This window comes from Cebus imitator, unplaced genomic scaffold (genome assembly GCF_001604975.1).
Source record: "Cebus imitator isolate Cc_AM_T3 unplaced genomic scaffold, Cebus_imitator-1.0 Scaffold748, whole genome shotgun sequence".
Classification (NCBI taxonomy): domain Eukaryota; kingdom Metazoa; phylum Chordata; class Mammalia; order Primates; family Cebidae; genus Cebus; species Cebus imitator.
The window spans coordinates 221,801-234,309 of NW_016108063.1; the positions used below are offsets into that span (position 1 = coordinate 221,801).

General features: G+C 35.5%; 1 protein-coding gene across 10 annotated transcripts in view; it reads right to left on the reverse strand.

Annotated features, from left to right (window-relative positions):
* Positions 1 to 12,509, reverse strand: part of PHKB (phosphorylase kinase regulatory subunit beta) — a 232,896-nt gene that overhangs the window by 93,529 nt on the left and 126,858 nt on the right. For all 10 annotated transcript variants that reach the window (XM_017519449.2, XM_017519443.2, XM_037735191.1 and 7 more), the window contains 3 exons: positions 9,963 to 10,020; positions 9,306 to 9,383; positions 6,990 to 7,148 (listed from right to left, as the gene is read on the reverse strand). In XM_017519449.2, coding sequence (XP_017374938.1) covers positions 6,990 to 7,148; positions 9,306 to 9,383; positions 9,963 to 10,020 — 295 coding nt within the window. The remainder of the gene's footprint in view (positions 1 to 6,989; positions 7,149 to 9,305; positions 9,384 to 9,962; positions 10,021 to 12,509) is intronic.

Sequence of the window (12,509 nt, forward strand, 5' to 3'; positions counted from 1 at the left end):
CTATGCTAAGTTTTGTATAAATGTACCTGTATATAATATTTACTAAAAAAGTTACAGTTCATTTTCCATAGCATTTTATATATTGCTTTTAGGTAGTAAATATGACAGAGCAGGGATCAATGGTTATAAATTTCTTTGCAGCTTTAGGAATATTTCTACATTAGATTTCTATTCCGGGGCACTTTCCAGGCACATATGCAATGTTAACTGAGACAAAACCACCAAAGGGTTTTAGTAACTCTTGGAAGATCTTTACAATAATAATTAAAGTAGTATCAATAGTAGAATAACAAGAAAAAGGGGGAAGAAGAGCAGCAGCAGAGTCTGCCAGAGCCACTGCTGCCTCTGCAGCAGCAGCAATACCTACACAGTTATTAAGCTCCAGGCATTAAGTATTTCACATATATTCATTCATTAATCCTCACAACAATTTTATCATTTTACAGATGATGAACCAGAGGCACCTGAGTGTTTAAGCGGCTTTCTTGTGGTTAGTGTACAGCAAAGCTGAGACACAGTCAGCTTCCAGAGTCAGGGCTCTTAAACAATTACTAATCCTGCCCTTTAAGAACCCTGACATTCTACACAACATAGGTGAAAACAATACCAGGAGGAGGAAGAAATAAAAAAGACTATCTAGACATGTTACGTTTTTCCTATCTAAATCAGGTTGCATATTACCAATGTTCTCCTTCCTCTCTGAAAAAATATACACTTCTTCAAAATTTAAACCAAACCAATAAAAGCAGATATAGACATATAACTTTAATGTATTAATTTCAGTTTAGCTCATGATACAGGGTTGATTAGTACACTGATATTCTAAATAGGCAGCAAATTATTTCCCTATCTCATTTTGTATGATCACTGAGATGTGAAAAAATTTCTAAAACCAACAAGTTTTTAGTCATGCTATAGAAATTAAATTCTATCTTTATTACAGTATTTTGTTTATAAATGGTGACAGATAAATTAAGAAACCTTATATCCTTGTAAGGCATAAATGCTAATCTATTAAAATCGATAAGAAGTGAATAGTTAACCAAGTCTTTTGAAAGCTTATTTCTTTGCATTTCCTTCATATGTCTCTCTTTGTGCCACACTTTTCTATCTAGCTTGATGTTCCCACTTACACCATGTGCTCATCTATAACCTCATAGACTGTATGCTTCTTATACAAGGTGATACCCCAGTACCTAGTACAGCAGCCGGTACCTAGCAGGCACTCTATAGACTTACTAAGCAAAAGAATAAATTAGTGGGTTAGCAAATACAGAAACACTAATTGCCATACTCATTACTTTAATTCCCATAATGGTAAAAGTGATAAATGTCATTAAAAGGTCAAATTTTTGGCCTTCCCTTTTTTTTTTTTCCCACTGTATTGATTTTTATCACTCAGTGGCACTGGTTTTCTGGTGAACAGTGACAATCCTGAAAGAACTTATATCCAACCAACTACAGAATATTTAAAATGAAAATAAAAGGATGAGGGTAAGAGGTCAATGGCTTTCCACATTTACAAAACAGCACCACACCTCCAAGATAATCAAGAATTTTTACAAAATAGAGATATCTGTCTTTAAATCCTAAGAACACAGGGATTACATTAATTAATATTTATATTTTTTATGCACAGAAGGTTTATAAAATATACCCTTGGCTCACCTCAGCAAAAATTGTCCAGGGTAAAAAGAAAATATTAAGAAAAATCTTTGTTTCTTTAATGAAACGATAATTTCAAGAAAATTTAACAGAGCAAGTATTCTTTTATCATGACACAATTACATAGGACATACTAAAATAGGCTCAGCGGATATTTACAGGGTAAAATTATGTACTTCAAAGCCTAGCTGATTCTCAGCTGTGGTGACACATATTAGTAACACACGTATTATGAAATGAGCTACTTAGAGAAAAAGAAAATGCAGATCCTTAACCTCATATTATACCAAAAAATTCCAAGTGTGTGTGTGCGCACACATGCACACATTTTACTCAACTGATTAACAAGGTTGGACTTTCTAAAATTAAGTGGTAAATTCCACAGCACAAATTAAACAGGAAAATACTGGTAGATCTGAGTGTGTAAAGATTTTAAGTTCTGCTAATGAAAATATAGGAAAAGCAAAGTTTAAAGGCAAACAAGGAAAACATCAGATAATGTTTTAATATATAAAACATTCTCCACCAACCTCACCAAACTACTTTGTTTGGAAATACTGAGCTACACTTCAAAATGTATTCAAGAGATTTCCAATAAATTTTTTTCTGGAAAAAAAAATATATATATATAAAACATTCATGTAGACTGATAAGAAAAACCATAAAACCAGGGTTAATGGGCAAAAGACTAGATAACTCACAGAAGAGTGACTAAGAAATACATTTCTAATAGGATGCAAATGAAAACAAGATGCAATTTATTATCTTATTAGGCTAGCAATGCTTTTATTTTTAATAGGAATATTTAATGCCACAGAGGTTACTGGTGAAAACTGCTTAATATTCAAGTTTATCAAAATAATACATATATATATATATATATATATATTTTTTTTTTTTTTTTTTGAGACAGAGTCTTGCTCTGTCACCCAGGCTGAAGTGCAGTGGTGCAAACTCGGCTCACTACAACTTCCGCCTCATGGGTTTAAGCAATTTTCCTTCCTCAGCCTCCCAAGCAACTAGGACTACAGGCGCGTGCTACCATGCCCAGCTAATTTTTTGTATTCTTAGCACAGAGGGGGTTTCACTAGGTTAGCCAGGATGGTCTCTCCTGACCTCGTGATCCGCCCACCTCAGCCTCCCAAAATGCTTGGATTACAGGCATGAGCCGCCGTGCCTGGCCAAGAATATATCTTTTTTTAACCATTAATGTTTATTAATGCTTTCAAAATATCCACCCTAAAAAATTCTTGTATTCATCTGCCTTAAATTATATAGTATGTAAAGTTCTAACCTTTAACAGATTAGGATTATGCAATAATACATGAATGAAGACCATCACTATGAATATCTGATGTACAAGATAAGAAAAGTTAGTTGCATATATGGAGAAGACAAGCTGAAGTCTAGAGGGCAGATTTTTAAAAGCTGATATGTTTGTGTCTCTTTTTAGGATATATTGAAAAAGGACATATACTAAAGTTATATAATGGCCTTTATAATGGCTATATAATGCTTTTAGAGTAATGTTACCATTAATTTTGTTATATTTCTTTAGTTTTTTGAATCTCAAAAAAATATTCAATCTAAACGTCAAGATTTTAAAGCGATTTTTAATCTTTTTTTTTGAGACAGAGTCTCACTCTGTCACCCAGGCTAGAGTGCAGTGGTGTGATCACGGCTCACCACAGCCTTGACCTCCAGGGCTCAGGTGATCCTCCAGCCTCAGCCTCCTGAGTAGCTGGGACTACAGCTGTGCACCAACCTGCCTGGGTAATTTTTCTGTATTGTTTGTAGATACAGGTTTTTGCCATGTTACCCAGGCTAGTCGCAAACTCCTGGGCTCAAGCAATCTGCCCACCTCAGCCTCCCCAGATGCTGGGACACAGGCGTGAGCCACTGCACTCAGCCTCAAGTGATTTTTAATGCAGTAAATATAGTTATGTGATGATGCATAAAGATGTCCCATAAGATTATAATATTGTATCTTCACTATACCTTTACTATGTTTAAATATGTTAGGTATACAGATACTTAGCATTGTGTTACAACTGTCCATAGTATTCAGTACAGTAACATGCTCTACAAGTTTGTAGTCTAGGAGCTAGGTATATATATATCATATAGGCTAGGTATACATACACAGGTCTATATATTATATAGGATAGGTATGTTGTAGGCTAAAAATCACCTAAAGACACAATTCTCAGAATGTAGCCCTACCATTAAGCAATGAATGACTGTACTTTTAAGGTTATGTATTTTTGCAAGAGCTAAAAAAGTTACTATGCTTTCTTTAGACTGGTTTTATATGAATAGTTTCTAAACTTTCTAATTTGAATAACAATTGAAGGTATAACTAATGATCATTTTATTCTAAGACACATCAAATATATCTTAAGGTATGTCTTAGGTGGCTTAAAGCATACATGTTTATAATAAATTTACCAGTTATATAGCAAATGTTGGTTTTCTCAAAGTATAAGTTTTATAAGGAAATACTGTGAATAATTAACTTATTTTTTAAGAACACAGTGGGGACTTCAGGCCTTGGTTCAGGAAATAGCATACTGTGTCTTTCTTTTAACAATGAAATAGAAGTCACATTGTTTTGTTGTATAATTATTTACTTAGGCATACATAAAGCAAAGTATTATTAGACTTCACTGAGATACAAACTGGTGTGAATTAGTGAAAGTCGTATATTAGAGTATTTTTAAAGATTCACTGTTCTATTATTTTAATGTAAAAATAGTAACCACAATTAACTGGCCACAAAATGTTGCCAAGCAGATATCCAACTGAGGATCCTTTAGTGAATAAAGACTTTAAGTAAATGTATCTGGAACCCTAATGAAAATCTATAGAAGTCTGATGGTTCTTAGGGCTGGTATACAATAGTTAACAGCAACGAAATGATTCAATCTTCTGAGATGTTATTCATTCTAACCAGTTAGTTGTTAACCAGATGACACATAGCTAGGCTAGACTACTAATGAATATGCATTATTTCTTTTTTTCAGCTGGAGATATGTATGTGATTTCATAGTATGCAACATACTTACTGTATGTTCTTATTGCCTTTTCAGAAAATCAGCAGGGAAAAGAGAAACTGACTTTCTTTTACAGAAGCCCTGCAGGATTTCTTTCTCTTTTTGGTCATGAAACAGAAATGGAGGCATGGCCTGCACTATTTCTGTTCTCTAGTCTTAACATGAAAAAATACTGTCTTCACTCAAGACCTGTCTACATTCAACACAGTTATTTTGGAAAGTTCAATGCATTTTTACTGATACTATTGTCAATCTTTTTCTTCTTTTAAAGCTCAATTTGCTTATGTAGGGCGTAGTCGATTCCACCTTCTCAATTCACTAGCTTTGTCAATTTTGTCTAGAGGCTTTGCTCAAGCAACATTCTTTCTACTTGCACTAAACCCAGGTGGGATATACGGCAAAAAGCAGGAGGAAGATGGTTTTAATTTCATATCCCAGATCCCAGGTGCCAGGTTTCAGCCTCAGAATCACAGAAAAAAATCCATCATGCTCATTTGTAATTTCCAAATGTAGCACATAAAAACTAATCATTCTAATGTTAAAGTTCTTATCCTTACATAAGTTAACTAGTCCTCTACTAAAATATGTTTTACTTAGCTGTATCAACAAAGCTTTGTAATTATGCTAGTGAGATGGAAATAACATTCTAACCAGAGATAACCTTCCCAACTTGGCTTGATTCTAAGAAAACTCTTTCATGTGTCTTTTCCCCTCCTTTGGAAATTCTAAAAGCAAAGCCTATATAAATAATATCAACTCTTTGTCAAAAAACTGTCCCTTTAAAGGAAGAAAATGTTTCTACATGTTCTTAAATTAGCAATAGGTATATATAGAGACCCAGAAAATAAAATTAGGAAAGGAGCAAATTGAAAACAGCATTAACTTAGTTTTTGCTTATTTGGTTAGCTTCTTCCTGCTCTTACATATCATTTATGTAAAGCTCAAATTGGAAATCTGTCCTGTGAAATATTCTTCCCTAATGGAATATTTTTAAAAAACCAAAGATGATTACTCTTATGGCACAAATTTATTAGCATTTATGCAGTAATGCTAGAAATAATAAAAATCATAATAGTATTTCATACAGTAGGCAGTTCTTTTTTTTTATTGTACTTTAGGTTCTAGGGTACATGTGCAGATCATGCAGGATTGTTGCATAGGTACATACACGGCAATGTGATTTGCTGCCTCCTTCCCCCCGTCACCTATATCTGGCATTTCAGTACGCAGTTCTTTTAGTGCAGGTACAGTATTTATAGTTAGCCTTTTCATAATCTTTTTGCCATAAAGGGATTCTGACTCTAAAGTGATAGCCTTTTTTATGTAAATGCTAATAACATTTAAAATTTGAGCAAGGAATGGTGCAGGAAAATGCATAATGTTTTTTCTGTGTTTATCAAATTTGTCTTCATTTCAAAGTGTCCAAGAGTGCTATGATTCAGCTCAAGTTGTAGGAGAAGATTGAAAAATAATTCCTCAAAGAATTATGAATAATGGTCTTATTAAGCCTCCAACTAAAATTGCCAATATGTATTTACTGGAAAGAAGAGAACTTTGAGATGACCAATACCTTTTGGCCAGTGGCTTACTAAAGGTATGACCAAGCATGACTGCTACTGTTTTCTTAAGGCAGAATATTTTTTTATTTTTTTTTTTATTTTTTTGGGACGGAGTTTCACTCTTGTTACCCAGGCTGGAGTGCAATGGCGCGATCTCGGCTCACCGCAACATCCGCCTCCTGGGTTCAGGCAATTCTCCTGCCTCAGCCTCCTGAGTAGCTGGGATTACAGGCACGCGCCACCATGCCCAGCTAATTTTTTGTATTTTAGTAGAGACGGGGTTTCACCGTGTTGACCAGGATGGTCTCGATCTCTTGACCTTGTGATCCACCCGCCTCGGCCTCCCAAAGTGGTGGGATTACAGGCTTGAGCCACCGCGCCCGGCCTAAGGCAGAATTTTTAATGTATCATATAAAAGTAACTCAAAGTTTCTATAATCTTCTGCAGAAAACCTATATACTAAGCTGAATGCAGCCCCCTAAATGATCACAAATGGTACCCATACCTATTTTGCTTTCTTCCTAGAAACTGTCCATCATCATTCAGTAAAATAGGTGTATTAATATACCATTAGATACCAAGAAACTCCCCAAAGACCTCTTAAAAGCATGAAACACGACCCAAATCCAACATAAACACCAGCAAAGGCATATTTATTTCTAATAGCTTAATAACAAGGAAAAAAATACCATTCCCAATCTTCTCCACTTACCCAGGAGTTTTGCAATGATATAAAGTGCTTGTCCCCAAAGAAACAGTTTTCCATCACGGCCACAGTTGCTAGGAAATCGTTTTTGACTACCGGGGTTATTTTTTTCATATTCTACAAAGTCAGCTGGTACGTAATAGTACTTTGGTACAACAGGATATCCTATGGAATTTAAAAACAAGTATTTAAAATATAACAAATGTGTATTAGTTCATTATCATGCTACTAATAAAGACATACCAAAGACTGGGTAATTTATAAAGGAGAGAGTTTTAATGGCCTCAAAGTTCCACATGGCTGGAGAGGCCTCACAATCATGATGGAAGGCAAAGAAAAAGCAAAGGTATGTTTTACATGGTGGGAGGCAAGAGGGCTTGTGCATTTATAAAACTATCAGATCTCCTGAGACTTACTATCATGAGAACAAAATGGGGGAAACCACCCCCATGATTCAGTTATCTCTACCTGGACCCACACTTGACATATGGGAATTATTAAAATTCAAGGTGAGCTTTGCGTGGGGACACAGCCAAACCATACAAAATTAGTGTCTTTTCCAAAATTTCCCTTCAAGACAGTGTAACAATTAGAAAGCAGAGAGAGAAAATTGTTGTACAGGAGGCAACAGATTTGATAAGCTATAGAAAGCTGGATATTCTGGTTCTTTTCAGATATTGTCAGTGAAAATCATGGAGAAAAGATTGACTTTAAAACACTAACTCAACAGCAGGTTGTTATCCTTTGGCTAACAATGAGTACATAATCTTCCTCAACAACATTTAATTTTAATGCCTTTAAATGAATCAACAGATACGATACACAGTATGCAAATATTTAGAGCCACAGAAGAAGATATTTTTAATAGGATTAGTCTGCAGAAGCTTTACAAATGAGATATTGTGTAATCTTAAATGAAGAATTATAACTCTGAGCCATTGCTAGAGCAAAGAATCCCCATTTAGGCATTAAGCCCATTATCTACCATTCAATATCAAGGAAGAGAAGAAGCCATCCTCCCCAGTGACCATTTAAAACTGGGTTGGTAGAAACTAAAATTATTATTTAAGAGTAGAATCTTTGTGGATGATATAATGGGAAAATAATTAACAATCTAGGTAGGATGCTACAGAAGACTTTTTGCCTTATTAGCCTGTAGTGAACATAATTTTTCCAATAAAATTGCAGAGGTTTCCCTAAAATTTTGCCTCCTTACATATCAAACAATCAACAATAACATTCGTGTCTAAAATCAATAAGAAGATCTATGCTATACAGAGAATACTTTGAACATCACTCTTTGAACATGATGAAGCCGGAAGTACATTAAACTACTACACCTCAATGCATCAATGATCTAACCAAAATATTAAAAGATCCACTTCAAAGGATTTCAAATATTACATGCATTACAAAATTCAATACATTATTTCTCACATTGGACAAGTGATCATTTGTAGCATAAAGACAAAAATAGCTTTTAAAAATTAATATTCACTTTGAATTCAATGTTTATCCATAAACATTTCACAACTTTTAACATTACAAGCATGTGAGTGAGCATATAATATGAAGTATTTACTCTGAGATATCTGAAAGAATATCACAAACTTCATGTGAGATAGGAATGGGGCCCAGTGCTGTGATTGTCAGTACTTTCAAGATCCCAAAGACATCTAGAAAATCTCATCCGGAATTCCTTCGAAAATCCAAGTTAAACAGAAAATTCAGTTATGTCTTTTGAGGGTCCCTACTGATGTTTGACTGAAACCAATATACCATTATTTCTAAGACTGGGCCTTCTGACCATTTCTAAAATATTAAATCCATCCTCAAAGGATGACATTTTAGCACTATGGCAGACATTCAAAATACAATGCTAAAGACCCTAGAAAAAAACTACAAAGAGGGGTCCAGAAGATTCTCCGCAATTCTAGTGCCTTAGACAAGGGCAGAACCTCTCCAGGTATCCCTCTGCAGAGGCGGCACTCATCTGATTATAGCATTTTTGGTGACCTGGATAAAAACTAGTCACTTTCTATTACTGTCACACTTACAGGGTAATGGAATTACATAGTAAATAACAGATGAAGGAACTCCGTCCACCTGACTATAGCCCTGTGGGTTTGAAATGACTATAGCCATGCCCACCTAGATTCATCTCCATCTTTGTTTTGGTTAATCTTCTTTCTGATTTCATTTCAGATACCAATCATTTTTTTCAATTTAATATATGTTATTGTGTTTTACAAAGGGCTTACACATTTCAAATAAACATTAAAGAAATGTTGGTTGGAAGAATTTCTTAAAAATAAACTATACCTTCCGTGGTCTGATGAAGTACTGGTGTCAAAAGATTCTGATATTCCTGTACTTGCTCAGGATTGCCTCTAAAAACTCCTAAAATATAAAATAAAAAATGTTATAGCAGCTGAGCTCAATAAGCATCTCAAAAATTTTACCTTAGAAACAATGTATTAGCCCAGTTACAATTATTTTGGCAATTTTCTATGCAAATGGTAAAATTAAAATGGAAAAAAGTAATGCAAATCTGTATGACACTTTTCCAAGAAATTGGTTTTAGAAAGTCATGTTAGCATTTATAATTGAAAACTGAATTTTAATTGAACTTTCCCTATTCCTAAGTATAAATGTTACTGACATTCACATTATGATGGCTTATGGTATTACTGATTTCTACTAATTAAGATTTTTCCTTGTAAATATGAATAATATATATGGTATCATTTTTTAAATGCTTCAGAGTGTTTTTTTAATTCTTTAAAAAATTTAGCATTCACTCAGAAAGAAAGGAGCAGGCATATACAAATGCAGGGCAATTAACATCACTGAAGTGCAGACTATTTTTATACCTGAAAGGAGTCATATTTCATTTCTGCTCTTCTTTAAATCACTTAAATCCTATAGCTTAAATTTCAGGAAAAAGCTTGCTTAAATTTCAGGAAAAAACTCACTTACCATCAATCATCATATAAAGGAAAAATATGGGAAATTCACATTCAATGCCATCAAATAGCTAAAACAGAAAATAAAACATTAAATTTTTCACTAACAATTATTATTATTATTTTGAGACAAGATCTTACTCTGTTGTCCAGGCTATAGTATAGTGGCACAATCATGGCTCACTGCAGCCTTGCCCTCCTGGGCTCAAACAATCCTTTCTCCTGCCTCAGACTCCCAAGTTGACGGGATTATAGACACACACCACTATATCTGGCACTATCTCTGTGTGTCTCTCTCTCGCTGTCTCTCTTTCTTTCTTTTTTCTCAGAGATGTAATCTCCTCCCTATCTTTCTCAGGCTGGTCAAACTCCTGCTCTCAAGAGATCCTCTTATCTTGGTCTTCCAAAGTGCTGGGTTTACAGGTGTGAGCCACTGTGCCCAGGCACTAACAATTAAATTAGAAGAACTATAGTTAGGCAATATGTCAAAGATTTGTAACAGCAATACAGTTGAACTGATTTTGTAAGTAGTTTCCTTGTTGTTTTTTCTTAAAAAAAATTTTCTCAAGTTTTATTATTCAAAAGCTCAGTCATTCAGTCCATCAAATTGCAATCCTTCAATAAATCTTTACTGAATACTTACTAATGCCTGGAACCAAATAGACAGGGAACTACTAAGACAAAAGATAGAGAATTTCCCTTACAGGCTACAGCCTAGTAGGGAGGCCAACATGTAAATAAACAACTATTATGCAATAGGAAATATCTACGCAATAGGAAATATCTACACAAGATATGTCAGGCTCATAGTGGGTGGAACACCTGAGTCTGCCTTGGAGTCAGGGAAGGTTTATAGGAAAGGAGATGTTTCAGCTAATGCCAGATAGACTTCACTGGGGAGATGAGCTAAGGTAACTCAAGGCAAAGGAAATATCAGTTACAAACCACAGATGCACAGAAGTACAAAGTATGTTAAAGAACCTACCAGTAATTCAGTATTTCTGGAATAAACAAGGAAGAAGTAGTGAAAACTGAAACCCAATAGAAGGGCCAGGTCAGCCAGATCAGGAAGGGCCTTGTAGGTCATGCTAAGTGGCTAAGACTTTGGTCTGGAAATAAAAAAAAGAACCACAGGTGAATACTAAGCAGGATCAGATTTACTCATTATATTTACTCGCCAGACTGAGCAGCTGGTAATACTGAAGAGAGTTATAGGGCAAGAAACAGGACCAGCTGGAAGATTGCTGGAGCAAAATCCAAAGAGAAAAGATGACAGCCTAAACTGAGGTTTCTCAAGTTGGGTACTACTGACATTGTTACCAAATAATTCTTTGTTGTTGGGCGGTCCTGTGTGGTGCAGAATGTTTAGTAGCATCCCTAGCATCTACCTTCTAGATGTCAGTAGTACAGGACAACCCAAAATGTCTGCAGACATTATCAAATATCCCCTGGGGGGCAAAATCACCCCAAATCCACTAGACTAAACTAGGGAGTAATAGAGAGGAAGAAACAGAATTTTAGGATTTTTAGGAGGCTAAATCAGCCAGCCTTGGTGATTGACAAAGGAAAATGGGTGAGAAGGAAGTGCCTAAAATGACTCTCGGGTATAGGCCTTGAGCACAGGAGTGGAAGCTGAATACAGAAAGACTGTAGGACATCTAATCGAGGATGTTCACAAGGCAGCTGCATTCAGGGGTCAGGCACTCGAGGAGAGATATGAGTTAGAAATGGAGACCTGCAGTTAATAGCTATAGCTGAAGCTGAGAGCTCACAACCAGAATGAAGAGAGACTAGGGCTGTGGATGGACCCCAGGAGAAGAGCAGTGTTCAAGAGGAGGCAGAAGAAGAGAAACCTGCAAAGGAGACTAAGAAGTAAGTGACAGAAGTAGAGAATTAAGAATGGGGTCACAGCAAATGGAGAATGTTCCAACAAAGAAGATTCAGCAAAGACTTTACTTAAATGCCAAGAAGTTCTATGAAGCAAGATCAGAAAAGCATCCACTCGACTCAGGGTTGTAAACGGACTGAAGCCTGTACAGCTACTGGAGAGTGCTCGAAAGGAAGCCAGTTTGTAAGGGAAAAATGTAAGATGGAAGCAAATGAAAAACGCCAAGTAAACACCATGCTTTTCAGACGTGTGGCACAAAGAGAAAGAGGGTGGAGTTGGACAGGAGTTGTTTCTTAATAATAAACATCAATGCGCTTAATGAGGAAAAAAGCTAATTTAAGTTAGGGAAACAAGACAGAGAAGGTAGAAGTGGGAAAAATGAGGAGAAAAAAAGAAAGAGAAATGGATATCCTTCTATCACAGAAGAAAACAAGTTAGGGTATCAAGAAAGCAAAAGAGAATAGGATGGGGTATACACAGGATGAGTTAGCCTTAGAAAGAACAGAGAGCTCCTTCTGTGAGGCAAGAGAGATGGAGGTAAGTATGGATGAAGGAAAGACACAGAGGAGGAGGTCATACAGAAATGAAAGGCTAACAAGTAGGAAATCAAAAGGAAAGTCTGCCAACTTGAGTACAAATTGAAAAAAGCTGGAAAAGCCTTCATGGGGAGTT